Below are 18,140 nucleotides of genomic sequence, written 5' to 3' on the forward strand. Positions count from 1 at the left end.
TCACTAGCTCTGCATCCTTGGACAGGTTTCGGAACCACTGTGGGTGTCCCCTTCCTCTTTTCCAGGCACAGCCCTCCTGGCCCTGAACCCCATTAACAGTTGGAACAAGACTCCAGGTGCAAGCCCAGAGCAGAGCACAGCCGGCAGGCCCTCTACCGGAATCCGTGCCCACACCCCGGCTTGGCTGGGAGCATCGGGCCGCACTGCACAGGCTTCCCCGGGAGCTTCTGCCAGGGCCCGGACAGCCCCGTGGTCAGTACGGGTACAGCGCCAGGCCCTGCGCCCCCTCCCGGGGCCACCTTGCTACAGGAGGTGCTGAACCTCACAGCTCAGCTGGCCCTTCGGGGACTGAGGACCCCAGGAGGTCATGCAGCTGGAAACAGGATTACCTGAGGATTTGCTAAGCAGCTTCAGAGGCAATCCTCTTTCCAGAAAATTATGACGCCAGGAGCCCAAAGAGGAAGGGCTCAGAGGGACTGAATCTGAGTCGCCAGCGAGGCCATGAGCAGAGTCTGCCAGTTGGGAAGTGTGACAGCAGCCATGAGGCCCAGGGACTCTGTGAGCCGGGCCAGCATCCCGCACGTGTCACGAGGGCCACGGCAGATCTGGGACGCCCCCACCCCGTTTTTACAGAGGCTCCAGGACGACAGTAACACCCATGCCACATTTCCAGTTAAGTGCCAGAGCTGGGATTTGAACCGACTCCTGTCCGGTGCCAGCCCACAACTGCTCCCCAGGTTCTGCTGCCCTGACTCCCCATGAGGACTCGAGCTCACCTGTGTGGAGGAGGACACCTCGCTCTCAGCTGGAGGGCTCCTGGGCTCTGTGGAGGGAAGACGTGTTACGAATGATCCCTGGCCCCTGAAGCCCCACCAGACGGGCCCCAGGAGCAGAGTAGTTCATTGCCACGTTACTTAAGAGAGCCTGACGTTAGAAATGACGAAGTCATCAACCCCAAGGAATTCACTGTATAAATGAGGCTATATCCAGATGCAGCAACGGTCTCTAAAAATAAATCAGAAAAGGGGCACCTGGGGGCTCACTTGGTTGCGTGTCCCACTCTGTTTCGGCTCAGGTCACGGTCTCAGGGCCATGAGATCGAGCCCCACATCGGGCTCTGCACTCAGTGTGGAACCTGCTCAAGATCCCCTCTTCCCCCCCCTGCTCACATTTTCTCTCTCGCTGTCTCTCAAATAAATAAATAAAATCTTTAAAATAAATAAAGTAGAAAAACGTTGAGGATATAATGTATAAAAAATGCAAGACTGGGGCACGTGGGAGGCTCAGAGGGTTAAGCCGCTGCCTTCGGCTCAGGTCATGATCCCAGGGTCCTGGGATCGAGCCCCGCATCAGGCTCTCTGCTCAGCGGGGAGCCTCCTGCCCTCTCTCTCTGCCTCTGCTCTGCCTACTTGTGATCTCTCTGTGTGTCAAATAAATAAAATCTTTGAAGAAAAAAAAAAAAGGCAAGACATGGAAAGGTTCATGTGGTCTGATCCAAAGTCCCTAAAGAAACGTATTTATATCATTATTCTTGTGCATTATATTATACTCCATAACACATCTTCACACACAGGAGGAGAGAAACACAAGGACACATCACCAGACAGAAGCACTATTAACATCCGAACATTCTCCCACTCGTCTGTTTGCAAGAAGAAACATCGGAACAGATTCTCATGTGTCTGGGTGGGTTTGGGAGGCTTGGCCCAAGAAGGGACGTGGATCAGACACACACATGAAGCCCCCCTCCTGGGAGCAGGATTTCTGCAGAAACTTCCCACCCACCCCCCTCCACCCTGCAAGCATCAAGAGGTCAAGCGTGGAAGCAAGAGCAGGAATGTGAGGCCCGGCTCCGCGGCAAATGTGGGCCCAAGGGACTCGGAGCTGAGCTGTGACAGGCGATGGGTGGGATGTTCTGGATTTTAAAATATTTTCTTTTCAGTCCCTCATGTTTCCATCTAGAAGTTAAAACCACCACAGACATGGTTCGCACAAAGATGTGGAGCCTCCCTGAGGCGGGAGTGGGGTAAGGGACAGAGAAGCGCTCCTGCTTCTGCTCAGCAAGAATTTCCAGCAGGACAGGCCTGTCCCCAGGAGGGGAGGAAACCAGAGCAAGTTCACCCCTGCACTGTACAGAGGAAACAGAGTCCCAGAGAGGGAAAGCAACGTGTCCAAGGTCACACAGCAAGCCAGCCCCAAACCAGCCTGGGGTGACTAGGAAGGATCCAGTCTGATTCCCGGGTGCTCCTCCTGCGCCGAGAACAGGCAGACCCACAGCAGGGGTGACTGGAGGAGGAGCAGAGGGTACGGGCACCAGTGACAGCGAAGACCGGGAGTTGGGGCAGCCCTACTCAGGGAATACAGCTGACCCCAGACGGCCACTGGATCCGGGGCCTCCCGCACTCAGCCACATGCAGCAGCATCTGTGGCCTCAGGGGCCCCAACCTTACCCTACGGCCTCCAAATCTGGGGGATGGGACCCAGACATCAGGGGCTCCTAACAACTCTCCGAACCCAGAGAGATGCTTCCGTCAGAAAGGGGGACCCACCTAGTCTCTCCCCGCAGCTCTGACGCCCAGCATGGCACGTGACCAGAGTAGGGCGCTTAACTTTTGATGCCTTAGACTTCTGGGTACAACGTGGAAATTTTATCTCAACCCAGAACAAGTACAATTTTTCTAATGCATAACAGAATTAAGTCTTACTGACAAGACTTGTTGAAGACTCCCTAGATGGCCACAGAGCCCCTGATGCAGACCATCTTGTCCCCAGACATGGAAGGTAAAAGCATGTCTGCATTGTCAGGAATAATCGTCATTTCATTTTACAGATGAGGAAACAGGGCCCGAGGGACGTCAGATGACTGCCACTGGGAACGTGTCCCTCAATCATCAGCACCCCTCTGTGGGCAGCTCCACCGGCCACATCCCTGCACATCTGTGCGTGCTCGGTTCCACGTCACGCTCCCCTGGTGCTTGTGAGGTGGGCCCTGCCATCTCCATTTTACAAAGACCCCGAGGCTCAGCGTTTAGGCAAATGTATTTCGTATTTCCTAACACTTCCCTTCAGCAGCCACGCTGGGCAAAGAAGGGAAAGGAACAGACAGCCATGGCCCCCAAGTGCCTCAAAGTGACTGATGGCAACAAAAGCACACCAACTGTAACCATCTCCAGCATTTACTGAGCGCCTGATGTGTGCCAATCTCAGCACCTCCCATGGATCAATCTGTTTAGTCTCCACAACAATATTCGGGGACAGTATCATGATATTCCCCATCTGTAAGATGGGGAAACTGAGGCATGGGCAGCTAAAGAACTTGTCCAGTTTTGTAAGAAATAAGTGACAAGAGGATGCCTGGGTGGTTCAGTGGGTTAAGCCTCTGCCTTCTGCTCAAGTCATGATCTTAGGGTCCTGGGATCGAGCCCCGCATCGGGCTCTCTGCTCAGCGGGGAGCCTGCTTCTTCCTCTCTCTCTCCCTGCCTGCCTCTCTGCCTACTTGTGATCTCTCTCCCTCTGTCAAATAAATAAATAAAGCCTTTAAAAAAAAAAAATGACAAGTCTTTCTGGCTCTTAGAATGATTTTTTTTTTAAGATTACTTACTTCCTGGAAAAGGAGAGGGAGTGCCTGACAGGGGGAGGGGCAGAGGGAGAGAGAGAGTCTCCAGAGGACTCTCCGAGGAGCACGGAGCTCACAGATCTCCTGACACCAAGATCACGACCTGAGCTGAAGTCAAGAGTCAGACGCCTATCAAACTGCGCCACCCAGGCGCCCCTGGGCTTTTTTTCTCCTTTATTTTTAGAACCATCTCTAGATTGAGCATTCCTCAAATTCAGAGACTGTATCGTACTCATCTTTGTGAGCACAGACCTTAACACATCTTGCCAAGAAACTATGTAGTTAGTAAAATTTCAATTATGGAAAAGCATTTAGGAAAGACTATTAGGAACCTTAATGATAGTTGCGGCGTGTGTTCTCCTTGTGTGAGTACCTCCAAGATTACAGGAGACACTTTCACATTCGTAACAAAATGAATGACAAGACTGACAGACCACACAGGAGGGTTTGGGTTTTTTTGTCCCCACCCGAGTTTTTAAAACAAAAAGCTCATTTCCATTAACTTGAAGATTGGTTGGAGTTCATGCGCTCCGGTTTTAGGATGGAGAAATCCAGCATGAAAGGCGGGAGAGGCCCCCCCCCCCCCCCCCCGGGACAGATAAGTGATCTGGGTTAAGACACTGGACCTCTCTCTCCTAGAAGCTGTTTCTTCACTTCCGGCCCAGCCGCTTCCTCCAACACAGCCGCGCTGAAGGGCACAGAGTCCCGGTAAACACCGAGCGCGCGGACCCTCAGCGCCGGGCGCGGAGGGGGCTGTGCCGCCGGAACGGACAGATCCCCACCGCGCCTCTGGGGGCGGCCGAGAAAGGGGACCTTAACGTCCTCACGAAACGGAAAGACACCTGCAGTGCCCGGCGAGGGACGCAAGCAGACCCAATGAGGCACCATTCGGCAACATAGTATCAAACTCCTGAAACTCACAGAACATGGTGTTACAGGTCGATTACACTCAATTCAGATGAGAAATGAGGGGGCGGGGGGGGGGGCAGAGAATAGAAAAACATTTTCTTCTGTTTGTCAACTGTATTATGACCAGTGAAGGGCGGGGCTTGGGGGCAGGAGCCCAGGGCAGGGGGGGGGCGGGGGGGGCGGGAGGAAGAAATAAGGAGGTGGAGGGTGGCGGCAGGAGGCGGGAGGCGGGAGAGGGGCTGACCGCGCAGGAAGGGGGCAGGGAGGGCGGGCTTCCGGCAGGGCCTCCCCCTCCGGCTCACTCACAGCTTCACACCTGCACCACCAGCAGCAAGTCAATCACTGCAGGCCTCGACTCCCGCCGCTGCCCACACCACAAGCAGCAGCGGGCGGTCTGCCAGGGTGCCGGGGCTGCTCTGCGGGCCCAGGGGAAACCTGCCACGGCCGGGGACACGCACGCACCCCAAGCAGCCCCCTTTCTGTGGAACAGCCAAGAGCCGTTTCCCCTTAACTGTGTTCGTCCTTCCTCAGCAGAATCAAGCGGCCACTGGCCACGGTCCCCAAACATGCCGGAGCCCCAGGGCCCGGACCCGGCGAGCGGGAGAGAGCAGCGCGCCAGCAACTGCGGCCGGGCCGGGTGTGCGTGCGCGTGCGCGTGCGCGTGCGTGCGCGTGCGCGTGGCCAGGCCAGTGTGCGTGTGTGCAGCCTGGCCGGTGGGAGAGCGAGCCGCGAGGCCCCGGCTGGGGAGGCCGGTCAGGAGCGGCGCTGAGCGCAGCAGGCACAGTCTCTCGGGAACCGCGTGCCGGAGCTCTTGAAGGCGCAGACTCTCCCTCTCAGGACAAGAGGGGGGCCAAGGGTCTGAGCTCAGGGCACCCCAAGGACCCTCGGTGTCACTTGTCTGCTGAGCGCGGGTAAGCAGCGAGACCAGGCCCGCTTACCCCCGCGGGCTTCCCAGGCCCCGCAATAAACTCTCCCTGCAGGGCGGCTCTGGGACCTCAGGTTCCTAGAGGGAGGAGAGGTCTGGGGAAGCCCCCCCACTGGTGAGAGGAGCTGGCGGCCATCCAGCTGCGACCCCTCCTTCTGGCCGGACGTCCAGGAGCACCGCCCCCCTGCGTCACTGCTGCAGGTGCCGGCAGGGTGATGGCCTTATGGACGGAGCGGCCCCCCTGCCCCTCTCTACCCGCTACCCCACCCGCAAGCAGGCCTTCCACCGTGGCACCTGCCGCGCCCTGCGGCTCTCACACCTGGGCTCCAGCCTGGCCCAAACCCCCCTTCCCACCTGCGTGCAGACAGCCTATAATCCCTGTCTCCATGGAGACACTCCTCCACCGTCCGCCACCCAAAGACCTCCTCGGGAAGCGTCTCCTCCTCTCTCGGCCCGCAGCCTGCCAACACGCGGGTCAGGGACGCGCGGCCCGCAGCGTCCACAACCACCGTGAAGTGTCCCCACACTGCTCACCCCATGCCCCCTCCGCAGTCTGAGTGGCTCGGGATCGGTGTCCAGGACGGTGATCCTGGGACACCCACAGCCTCCCTCCTGTCACCCCAGGGACCAACCAGCACGGTGTGGCAACTGCAAACACCCCCCGCCGCGGACACGTCACTATCCCTGTGTCTTCTCTCTGCGCTCACAGAAACCTTCGCAAGGGGCCTCTGTCCCAGCCATCCTGGCAGTGGCCCTTGAGGTAGGGAACAAAAACTCACTGCAGCCCGTTATCTCTAGGCTCTAGCGTTTCAGGAAAAGGGGTCAGCATGTGCCCAGCCACAAGCAGACCCTGAAGATGACCAGACGGGCTGTCCTCCTCAGCTCCTGCCTGTACCGGGGTAACGTGGACCAGAGCCACACACACATCCACCCAGGCCGGGGCCCCTCACACCAGGAGCGTCACACACGGGAGATGCCATCACCTATGCAGACATGTCCGCTGTCACGAGAGACATGCCAGAACAGGCTGCTGACAAGTAAATCACGCAAAGAATTTCTTCAATGAAACCAGCCAGAGCTTGTTTTGAAAACAGACCTGGAAGGGAACCGGACAGGTCTCAGCATTCCCACCTCGCATGGGCACGGCTAAGCTCTGAGAGGCCCTCCAGCCTGACTCCCGGGTCCAGCCTGTCTCCCATAACCTCCCTGTCCCCCAGAGGTCACCACTCCCACACCAGTGCTGAGAGGCAGGAGCGGCCTGCATGTCCGGGTCCCAGGCAGCTGGGAAGCCCACTGATGCCCCCAAAAGCCAAGGAACTGCTCCATCAGGCAAACTCGCTAAACCCCACTCTCCAGACGGCCCCCCGCTCTCTCACACCGGCCCCCCGACCCCCCCACTGCCCTCAGCAGGGGGAACAGCCAGCTTCTCTCTTGGGGGGCTCTAACGATCCCCCAAAACCACATGTGCATAGGAAAGGGGTCCCGAAGGCTTCAGCCGCTGATGGGAGATGCCACCAGGTATCCTGTCCAAGCCTCTGCGGTCACTGCAGCAAGGCACAGCAGCACAGCCACCCCAAGCTGGAAAGTCAAAGACTGGACCCAGTGCTGGCCAGGCGGCCCAGCTCTACTGCCGCCCACTGTGGGGACAACGTCTGTAACCTGAAGAGGGACAGCCACCAAGGACACCAGGTGCACAGGAAGGGAGCAGACCAGTGCGCAGGCTCTCCACGCAGCAGCCAGGGACCAGACACCTGAGCAGACGCGGGTCCTCCGGGAGCCGCCGAGCACTTCGGAAGAGCAGACCAGTGGACTTGTGTCGGGACTCGTCTACCCCAGAGGACAGGGTGGGGCTCACGTGAGAAAGAACTTTCTTCCTGAGCAGACATGTCTCCAAGGAAGACACACAAATGGGCCAGAAGCACACGGAAACGTGGTGAACATCACAGCTCCTGATGGAAACGCAGACCAGCCCCACACCCACTTCACACCCCGGGGGTGCTCTTACCAACAACCAAACACAAAGAACAGAAAATCCCGAGTGTGGAGGAGGCTGTGATTGGAACCCTGTGCATTGCCCGTAAGAACGTAAAATGGTGCAGCCACGGAGGCAAACAGTGCAGTAGTTCCTCAAAAGATTAAAAACAGAACTACTGTGTGAGGCAGCAATTTCACTTCTGGGTATTTACTCGAAAGATCCGCAAGCAGGGACCCAGACAGATGCTGTCCAGCGGCGCTCACCGCAGCGACCGCCACGGCGGCCAGAAGGCGGAGGCAGCTCAAGGGGCTGTCCACAGGTGGGTGCACATGCCACACGTGGGCCACTGTGCCCTGAATAGGCCTCAGCCTCAGAGGAAGGAAGCTCGGACACTTGCTACAACAGGATGAACCCCGAGGACATCACGCTACGCGAAACAGACCTGCCACCGAAAGACAGCTCCACCCGTTCAAGACTGCGAGCACAAACCTCTCCTTAATGAAATGACACAATCAGATACTTCAACATGATTCATTACAATCTTATCAATGATTATTACTCTATTTTCTACGTTTCAACTAAAAGTATCAAAATATAATTTTCCAGAAAACCATGAACCAAATTTAATTTCAGCATCAATTAGCACTTGACTGGCACTTCCGTGAGGAGCGAACCTCAGAGACAGGGAGCCGGTGGCAGTCCCCTCCGCATCCAATGGAGACAGAGTTTTGGTTTGGCAGCAAGAAGAGCTCTGGGAGCCGACGTCGGGACGGCCTGTGAACCGTGCAAACGTGCTTCCCGCCACTGAACAGATACTCAGAAACGGCTATGGTGGTCAAAGCTGAGTTACATGTGTTTCACCACATCCCAACATTTTTAAAGACAAAGAGCGAGCTTTCTAACACACAGAATTTCTTAAAGCTGTTTGTGACCGTCTGAGCAGAGGGTAAACAGGCCTCAGCCTGAGTCCGAGACATTCCCTCCGCACAACGCTGTCAGCCATCTGCCCCCCTGTGCAGGCTTCCAAGGCCACGGTAAGGTCCGGCATTCGGACGATGAGTCTGTTCTGGCTCAAAATGTACACAAATCACAGAATGTCACGGACAGGTCAACACGAGCTAGCCTGAGGACGTTCCGATGCATTTACATGGTCTCCCCGAGGGAGCCACACCAGTTAGGCCCTCCCGGCTTCCTGTCTGGGCCTTCGCAGGAAAGGAGCTTTTGAGAAGAGGGTCCGACAGAAACCTGCCTCCTGCTCTCCACGGGCAGGACAAGGACCAGCTGGGATCTGAGCCTGCAATCTTACGTGCGTCCAATTCAGAAGCTCCTTAACCCAGGCCGCCTCTGGCTCCCCCAGGACAGGAAAGAGGGGCGTCACGCGGCGAAGCAGGAAGAGGAAGAGCCACCGTGCGCCAGCCTCCGCTCGGGGCGGAGTACCAGCCTCTCTGGGCCAGTCTTCCCCCCGAGGCCGGGTGCGAGAGCCAGCAGGGCGGGGACGGGCCCGGCCGACACTTCTATTCCTGTCTTTCTGTTTTACCCACATGTGATCAATGCACGGGTGTTGTATTTTCTGTTTTAATTACCTGGTACTTAAGAACAACTCTTTTGGCTCAACCCTGTTGCCGGGCTAAAGAAATGCGACGCTGAAGCCTGACACCGTTCTAGGACGCGGACACCGGGAGCAATGGAATGGGCTCCTGGAGTTGGGGGTGAGCCCTCCATCTCTGGAAGCATTCAACCAGACACCAGATGACCCTCCCCCCGACACTATAATCTGAGAAACTCCTGCACTGGGTCTGGGTCTGCTCAATCCTAAGCTTTCACAGGAAGGAATCCAAAGATGTCTTAAATTGTTTTCTCAGGAAAAACACATAACAGTCGTGTTGGCTGCTGCTCCGTAGGCACCAGGAGAAGAATGGGAAACAGAGGCCAAGCAGCTCCCTCTGGGAGGCAGGACTGACACAGGAAGGGTCAGGACAAGAGGCACTGGTATTAGAAACCCTTCCCAGCTTCTTGGCCACGAGAATGTACTAACTTGATAAGAATTTCAGCAGTTAAGGGTGACTTGGCTCAGTGGGTTAAGTGTCTCCCTTCGGCTCAGGTCATGATCTCTGGGTCCTGGGATAAAGCCCCACATTGGCTTCCTGCTCAGCGGGGAGCCTGCTCCCCCCACCCCAGCCCCACGCCGCCTGCCTCTCTGCCTACTTGTGATCTCTGTCTCTGTCAAATACATAAAATCTTTTTAAAAAATGTCAGCAGTTAAAAAAACACATTAATCACAGTTACTAGACAACACATTTTCGAGAAACACCTGGTAACATGAGAGCCTCACGGTGTTCTCCACACATGCACTGAAAAAGGAAAGCAGCACACTGAAATGTTCTCCCTGGGTTTCTCGAGGTGGTAAAGATACTGATGATCATCATTTTTCATACTTTTGTGGAATGTTTCACGTTTTCTATCAAGCACAGTAATTTCAGTAACTCCCCAAAGGCAGTTTTATCATCTTTAACACCTTTTTAAAATTGAGACATTAGTAACTGTGGACACTAAGTACAGCTACACATTCTCAGTGGCTCCCCCATGAAGCTGGGGCGCTACATGCCCCGGCCCCCCATCCCCCGTCCACGCCTCCGCAGCCAGGAAGGGGACCCACGCAAGCAGAGCCGAAGGCCCCAGCTGCCGGCAGCACCACAAGCAGCGTGTGCACCCCACACGGGAGCTGGTGCTGGCCTTCCTCCCAAACCCGGGTGGCTACAGGCTCGCCGTGACAGCACCAGTTGGGGGACAGTAACACAGTGGACACTTCCCCGCCACGCCCACCATGGTACCTGTCCAAGGGGTGCCGCTGGCCTCGGGGCTCCAAGTGCTCCAGGAGCCGTGCCCAAACTCCTCCCGAGCCCGGAGCTGCACCACGTGCCGCAGGCCCTTCCAGGCGTCACTGATGGTGCACTGGTGCCGGGGCTCCTGGACCTGCGGGCAGGGGGCCCAGCAGCAGCGGGTGAGGCCAGGGTGCACCAGCCAGACAACCCTTGCCCCCCCTTCAGTGGCATCCTCTGTCAGATGGGGAGGGACTGGCTGCAGAGACGCCCAGAGCCCCCGCACGGACCCTGCCAGCCATGCCCTCGCCTGCCTGCGGCCCAGCTGCCCGTCCTGGGCACACACATCCTCTCAGGCCGGTAAAGGCGGGGCACAGCATCCTCACTGCTGTGTGCTGAACGCAATGACCCAGCCTCCCGAGGACCTGGGCCTCACCCACGCCGCACAGCAGGGCGTCACACGACCACAGAGAACGCCTGTCGCATCCCAGGAACCCCGAGGGCCACTCTTCTCCGTAAGTAAAAGGATTTACCATCCACGTCGTGAATGTCTTCGAGCGCTCAGCCCGGTACCGGAGCTCGAACTGCAGCCTGTAGAAAGAGGAGTTCCAGGAGGGGGGGTCTCTCCACGTGACACGGAGCCAGCGGGGATTTCCGTCCACAGGCGTGACGGTGACGTTGGCCGGCGGGTCGGGCTGCACTGCGGGCGAGGAGGGCAGGCTCCCATGCAGCGGCAAGCGTGGCCCCCGTCCCCCCCGGAATGGGCCGGAGACGCCCCAGTGCCCAGACCAGCCCCACCCCCCGTGTCACCTGCCAGGGCATGGGAATCCCCCAGGGCACCAGCCCAGCACACCGCCCCCTGTGCCCCCAACTGTCTGTGAGGGGCGTCATAGGGGCCGGGGCATCTGGCCGGGGCGCACAAGAGCTTACTCACGGATTCCGTAGCCCTTAAACGGGTAGAGGCTGCTGGACTTGGTCCCAGCACTGCTGCTGACGCACAGGGACACCACGTACAAGGAGTTGTCCCCCTCCGGGACCTCCAGCTGGCAGGAGAACTTGCGGGGCCCCTGGGAGTAGGGGCACGGCTCCTGGGAGTGTCCCAGCGGGCGGCTCTGCCTGTGGACACAGGACAGGACGGGCTGGCTGCCGGTGTCCGCCTTTGTTCGGGGCCGCGAGGTTGAAATGCCCCACGCTCAGCAGCACTTAGCAGGTCTCGTGATTTCTGTCGATTATCCAGCCTCACCGAGCCTCGGTTTTCTCATTCGGAAATGGGAATATCGGTAACACCGACCCCCCGGGGGCATGTTAGGGTTTGCTGACCACACAGGGAGACAACCAGGTTAGTGCCTGCGCAGGCAGGTCCCAGTGCCGAGCTAGAGCATACCCCGCCCCTAAGGCACTGGACGAGGGAGCCTCCGGCCTCTGTCCCCAGGGAGGGGCAGCAAGAGGCCAGGGAGGCCCCCTCCCCAGCCCTGAGTCTCTAACAGAAACCACTCGGCCTCGGGGGACGAGGACAGCCCATGGAACAGCCAGGCACCTGCTCCCCGGCTTCCCAAGGAGGCCAATGAGCCCGGAAGAGACTCTGGTCAGCTACAGACATTCAGGGTGAGTCAGACACGGTCCCACCGGGCCTGGAAGCCTGACGGGGCCACTTAGGACGTGTGTGGACGCAGGAGGGGCGGGTAGCCCCTCACCCGGCCACTCGCCGGGGCTACAGGTTCCTGCTGATTCAGGGGCCGACCCCTGCTCAGAACAAGCTTCCCCCTGCTTGTGCGCTCCCAGGCAGAGTCAGAGCCTCCATCCCACCTAACGCTGAGGGGTGTGTCACCAGGGGTACTGAGGGTGGGCGCCTCTCCAGCCGTCCTGGTGAGGACGCAGCCGGGGGCCCGCGCTGGGAAGAACGGGTGAGCCAGCACCGTGGGGCGAGCACACCCGGAGAAGGAGCAGCGCACACCTTCCCCCCAAGGACTGGCAGCCCTTCTCCTGCTTCCCCAGTCCAGGAGCTGCCGTGGGGACCCAAGAGCCTGCCCAGTGTTTCCATGGCAGGTCTGGGCAGGGAGGGAGACCCTGTCTGGGGACAAACACCTTCTAGGTCCCAAACGACGACACCGGTGACCCGAGTCTGCGTCCCGGAGGGCCTGATTACCCCTACGGGCAGCCGTGCCACTCACAGGCGGACTGTAGCTCAGTCGTGCACAGAGAACGGGCAGTAAGATCGGCCCTTGATGACACTCGGCACACGGACACCAGCAGAAACCAAGCCCTGGAGTCACTGCCCGGATCTCTGACCCTGACGACCTCCATTACCAGCACCAGGACACGGGGCCAGCATCTCCCCCGACAGCCTTCCCAGCTCCTCCCGGGCCCCGCGGAGCCCCCCCTCCACACCCCGACCTCCCCCCGCACCTGCCCCACCATGGCTCTCAAGGCCTCTCCTAGGGAAGGGGCCTGATAAAAGGCTCACACCCCACACTTCTCAGGAGCTTCCAGCTCGGGCCCTCTTGGGGCCTCTGCACCTTCTTCAGAGCCAACCCCAAACCTGGCATTTTGAACAAACTCAGACAGACTGGGGCTCTGATCCTAGCTGAGCCACCGACAAGCAAGATGACCTTAAAGCGAGTTCGTGGATGGCTCGACGTCAGCCTCTCCATCTGCTGAGCAAGGGAAGGGACACTGCTCCCCCCATGGCTACGGGGTCAGGTGGTCACGAAGCAGCACCGCCCAGCTGGCAAGTTCTCTTTCTGTCCCCCAGCCCCTCCCTCATCCCCAAGTGGTGAAGTCTGGGAACCCCTGGCCAGCCGCCCAGTGCGAGCCGGCACCCCTCCGGGGGCCTCCAAAGGATGGGGCAGACAGACACACAGCCTGGTCCAGATACTCACAACTTCCTCACCAGTAACGTGGCCCTGGTGGTCGGGGAGGGTGGGTGCCGGGGCGTCCACTCACAGGCTACCTTGCTGAGCGGACTCTTTCGAAAGCAAGTGAGCTGGGGCTCCTCGGGGGGCACTGAAGGGAGAGCACAGCCAGAATGAGGGGACACGGCCCTCCAGCCCTCCAGCCAGCCCCAAGACCACACTGAACTCCCCAACACACACACGCTAACCACCAGGGACGCTGGGCACAGGAGTGACGCTGTGGAGGAGGAGGAGCCCCCAAACCCAGGCCTCAGGCTGTGAACCCCCGGCCTCAGCCCTAAGCACGCGGGCCAGGAGGGTGGGGTCCCCGCCGGCCAGATGCCCCCCCCATCCATCTCGGGGCTGGCAGGTGGCAGTGGATCCTTCCTGATTTTGTCAGGCATTTAAAGGGACAGCTGGGACCCATCCCCTCGCACTCTGAGCTCCCAACTCACCGTCCACCAGCAAATGCACGGTTCCGGCCAGGCGGCCATCCTGGTAACAGGAATAGTTTCCAGAGTCGCTGAGCTGCACGGACCTCAGAAGCAGCCTTCTTCCCACAGCAGCCCAGCTGCCCTGCGGGGAGCCGGCCACGGGCTGCCAGTGAACGGTGGCGTCATCTCCCGGCTCCCCGCCCGGGCAGGTCAGGGTCACGCTGGCCCCAGGCAGGCTGGTCACCGCACCGCTCGCCACCTCTGTGGAGGGAGAGGACGCTCGGTAAGCCCACAGCAGCCAAGAAGGGCTTTGCTTCTGCTCCGGGAAGTCACGCCTCTGTAGCCCAACCACTGGTCCCAGCCACAGTCCCCCAGGGACCTCGGGAAGCCCCCTGACTCCTCTGATCGGAAAACCCTCGGGACGCCTGGGGGGCTCCGTAGGTGAAGGGGCGCCGTAGGTGAAGCGTCTTTGGCTCAGGTCATGGTCCCGGGGTCCTGGGATGGAGACCCATGTCCCTGGCTCAGCAAAGAATCTGCTTCTCCCTCTGCCTCTCCCCTCCAAGTGAGTAAAGGATTTAAAAATAAGTAATAAATAAAATATTTTTTAAATGTATAAGTGAAGAAAAAAAATAAATGAATTTTTAAGAAAAGGAAAGAGAAAACCCTCAGGGGCCTGCCCCTGTCCACAGCATGAATTCCGAGCACGAGGCCTGGCGCCCAGGGTCTTCCACCACCCGCCCCAACGCTCGCAGGCCTCACCTCTCCGTGAGCCCCTCGAGGGTCCGGAGCCCCACCGCTGCTCCCCATGACCTTCTCCGTCAGGTCTCCATACCGCCCAGCCCAGGCCTTCCCTCACCCCCCGCTGGGTCAGGTCCCCACCGGCGCCCCCTTCCTTGCCCGGACCCCACCCGCTGCCACAGGGTCACCACATCTGCCCCCGTCTACCCTCCAAGACTCTAACGCCACAGGAATAGCCAGCCTGGGCTCTGCTCTGCTCCGTGTCCGGGCCCAGCCCACTGCCTGGCACACGACAGGGGCCGCCGGACAAGCGAACGCCCACACCCAGCTGCTTAGCCAGCGCAGGGCCGCACCGGGACTCCCAGGCCAGCAGGGGACCCTTCCACACGCGGTCAGACGCGCGGGCGTCAGGAGGCGGCGCAGCGGCGGGGCGGCCCCGCTCTCCGGGGACCCACTCCTGCCTACGAAACCTGCAGGACAATGCGGTTTTTATCCTCGGGAGCAAATCGGAAGGTAAAAAAGAGCAAATGTGCCCCCTCCTCCTGATAAGTATCATGTATGTGCGACGCAAGAGAAAGAATACTGAAAATTAAAGAACAGGTGAACTTCCTTCAGTATAGGTTAACGGAGTCTCAGAATTAGAGATAAAATTAGTCAACCAATTAACTCAACGCGTCCACCCAGCTAGGGGAATCGAAGCCAGGAAATACAGCCATTTTTCTTATTAAGCACACTTGGGGGTGCCTGGGTGGCTCAGTCGGTTGGGCAACTGCCTTCAGCTCAGGCCATGATCCTGGAGTCCCGGGATCGAGTCCCGCATCGGGCTCCCGGCTCCATGGGAGTCGGCTTCTCCCTCGGACCTTCTCCCCTCTTGTCCTCTCTCTCTCTCAAATTAATAAATAAAATCTTTAATAAAAAAAAATAAAAGCATACTTGGCCCTTCCAACCATCTGTGAGCGAGCAGCAGCAATAAATCCTGCCCAAGATTTAGGAAACGCCTGGCAGGAACTGGCCTCACCTTCCCCCAGCTCCCGGCCTGAAGAGCCAGCATCAACGGGTCTGACCCGCTAAGCCTTCCTCTGGGGAGGAGGAGCTCATGTCCCACTTGGCAGGCTGTCCTTCCGGCTCCACCACATCTAAGGTGGCAGACAGAGGGACTAAGGCTCAGCGAGACCCCCAGCTGGAGAGCACGCCCAGAGTGACGGCTGGACACGGCACAGCCTTCAAGAGCCCTCCTCACTTCACCCCTTGGAGCTTGACCCGCCCCTCCCCAGCACCCTCTACCCGGAGGCTGGCCACTCGGGGATAGGGACAGGGGCAGGGTAGCCACCGGTCCTCACCGGGTTTCTTCACCAGAGCTTTGGACTCTGGAAAAACAGTCGAATCTCACCGTGCAGGGAGGGCCATTCAGGCTGGTTCGTTAGACCCCACGGCCTTGATTTCTCCTCCCTCTCTGACCTACATCCCGCAAATATTCCAGAAGGACCCCAGGGAGGAGGACACCGTCTGGCAGCAGAAAGACCCTGTCCTCGAGACAGGAGATGCATTCCCCACTGCAGAACGGGGACTCGGGAACCAGGCTTCCCCAACAGCAGCACAACCCAGCCCCTGGAAGCCCGGGTCCCCTGAGGGTGCCTCCCTGCCCAGACGGCTCTAGAAGCCCGAGCCACAGCACACCCTGCATGTGGGGCCCTCGGTAACGGTCAGACGCTGTTTCTGAAGCCGCTGCAAAATACGGCCCGCACCCACGGGAGCACACGTCCCACCATGAGAGCCCCAGCGCACGCACAGCCACCGCCCGAATGCGCCCTGCCTTGGCAGTGTCCTGGTTTGGGTGTAAACCGTCTTTACTGTTAAAAATAGGTTCGCTGCACACAGACCCCTAATTTGTTCTGGGCCTTGATTGATTTGGAAGCTTTCTATAGGAGGTCCGCACGCAGTCTGCTGCGTCATTCATGACGGGTCCGGGACTCATCCAGGAGCAGCCGCAGCTCACCCTCCTCCTGCCTGCGATACCCCCCACTGTGGTTCTCCCGCCCAGAGAGGGCTGGGGGCTTCCCACGTCTGCCGTATCAGAGTGCGGCTATCAGCTTCAGCTCCCTCCCATGTGCTCCTGGTCATCTGCGCAGGACTCTCCGGAGTGGGGCCGCTGGTCCCCGCATGTGTGTCACGTGTGTCCTGTTCCTCCATGACTGAACACGCAGCCGAGGGTGCGGACGCCAGTGGGCACCTCATGGACGCGTCTGGCCCAGAGTCCACAATGACTTCCGTCTGTGCCCGATGAAGCTATGTTTAGAAGACCCACCCAACGCTTCTTTTTTTGGAGATTTTTTTTTTTAAGATCTTATTCATTTGACAGACAGAGATCACAGGTAGGCAGAGAGGCAGGCGGGGGCAGGGGGAAGGGAAGCAGGCCCCCCGCTGAGCAGAGAGCCCGAGGTGGACCCTAAGATCATAACCTGAGCTGAAGGCAGAGGCTTTAACTCACTGAGCTACCCAGGTGCCCCTGGAGATTTTTTTGTAGTAACCTCTATATCCAAGGTGGGACTTGAACTCACAGCCCTGAGATCAAGCCACGTGCCCTATCGATGGAGCCCCCAGGCCTGCTGTCTTTTGTTCATTATTTTTAAGATTTTATTTTTACCATCCAACGTGTCTGATCACCATGTCCACATTTTGGCTTCTCTGTTTTCCACCTGATAAGGCAGCTCTCGGATGAGAGTTAACACAGATGTGACACTTGTGCGCAAGGTACCACCGCTGCAGGAACCAAGACGCGGAAACCGCCGGAGGACCACGCAGGTCGGGGCTGACCTTCCCAATCCCCCCTTCAGCTGATGAGCAGAAATCCGACCTCACCAGGCACCAGAGCGCCACAGACAGGACAGACAGACACGGGTGGCTGGGGTGGCTGCGGGAAGGTCCGCACAGGGCTCCTCCTTCCACTGACACTTTCACAGGGCACGGCTCCCATCCCCAGCCGTGACGGAGACATTCATCAGAGAACTCAGTAGGTGCTTAATACATGTCTAATGCAGGGTGCTGGAGAGGGACCCACAGGGACAGGGCCTCCCCACTGGAAACAGCCAAGAGAGCTCGTCAGAGATGACACAGTGGTCTGGGGCCAACGCTGACCCCGCCCTAGATAGGGACGCTCCTCCTGGAGCCAGAGGGAGCTCTGTGCTGCTTCTGCACTTGCCAGTTCCAGGAGACTCGCTTCTCTGCCCACTTCCCTGCCCCAGGTTGGCCCGGAAGCTGCCTCCGTGTGTGGTGACCAGCCGGTCCCTCCCTCCCTGCTCTAACAATGCCCACAGCACTGGGGCAGCTCGAGAAAGAGCAAAGAAAAAGGCTTTTTTTCTCATCCACAAAAGCAGAGCTGGGGAGCAACCTGATGGCCACTCCCTCTGCCAAGTCGCTTGAGTAATGGTTTTCTGAGTCTTTAAAACTGAGTCACCATTTTTTTTAAACAGGGAATGATTAATTATAAACCACCCATTGGCAACTATTGCCTGTCCCGGCCCTTCTTCCAAATGCGTCTCTTTTGGGGGCGCCGGGCCGGCTCAGTTGGTAGAGCAGGCAACTCTCGATCTGCGGGTTCAAGTCCTGCAGCGAGCACAGAGGGCCCCTCAAAAAAAAAAAAAAAAGCGTGCAAACTGTTTCTTCTAGAACCTGTGAAGAACACTTTGTCAGCTTCGCTTCTGAAAACACTCTGTGCAGGCTGGTCAAATACTCAGCCAGGAGAGAGGGCAAGACAATAAGGGAGCTGAAGCCAGGGCGGGCAGGGCCGTCCCTCCGGCCCTCACCCTGCTCCACGGGGACCTCCACCCCCCTCC

The 18,140-nt window shown here is 58.6% G+C and overlaps 1 protein-coding gene across 3 annotated transcripts in view; it reads right to left on the reverse strand.

Moving 5' to 3' along the window:
* The window catches only part of IL6R (interleukin 6 receptor), a 39,364-nt gene that overhangs the window by 9,257 nt on the left and 11,967 nt on the right, over positions 1-18,140 (reverse strand). For all 3 annotated transcript variants that reach the window (XM_045086850.1, XM_004780315.3, XM_004780312.3), the window contains 6 exons: positions 13,591-13,830; positions 13,124-13,247; positions 11,179-11,360; positions 10,778-10,944; positions 10,257-10,398; positions 777-823 (listed from right to left, as the gene is read on the reverse strand). In XM_045086850.1, the coding sequence (XP_044942785.1) occupies positions 777-823; positions 10,257-10,398; positions 10,778-10,944; positions 11,179-11,360; positions 13,124-13,247; positions 13,591-13,830 (902 nt within the window). The remainder of the gene's footprint in view (positions 1-776; positions 824-10,256; positions 10,399-10,777; positions 10,945-11,178; positions 11,361-13,123; positions 13,248-13,590; positions 13,831-18,140) is intronic.

Source organism: Mustela putorius, unplaced genomic scaffold, assembly GCF_011764305.1.
Source record: "Mustela putorius furo isolate JIRA1106 unplaced genomic scaffold, ASM1176430v1.1 tig00000997_pilon_pilon_pilon, whole genome shotgun sequence".
Classification (NCBI taxonomy): domain Eukaryota; kingdom Metazoa; phylum Chordata; class Mammalia; order Carnivora; family Mustelidae; genus Mustela; species Mustela putorius.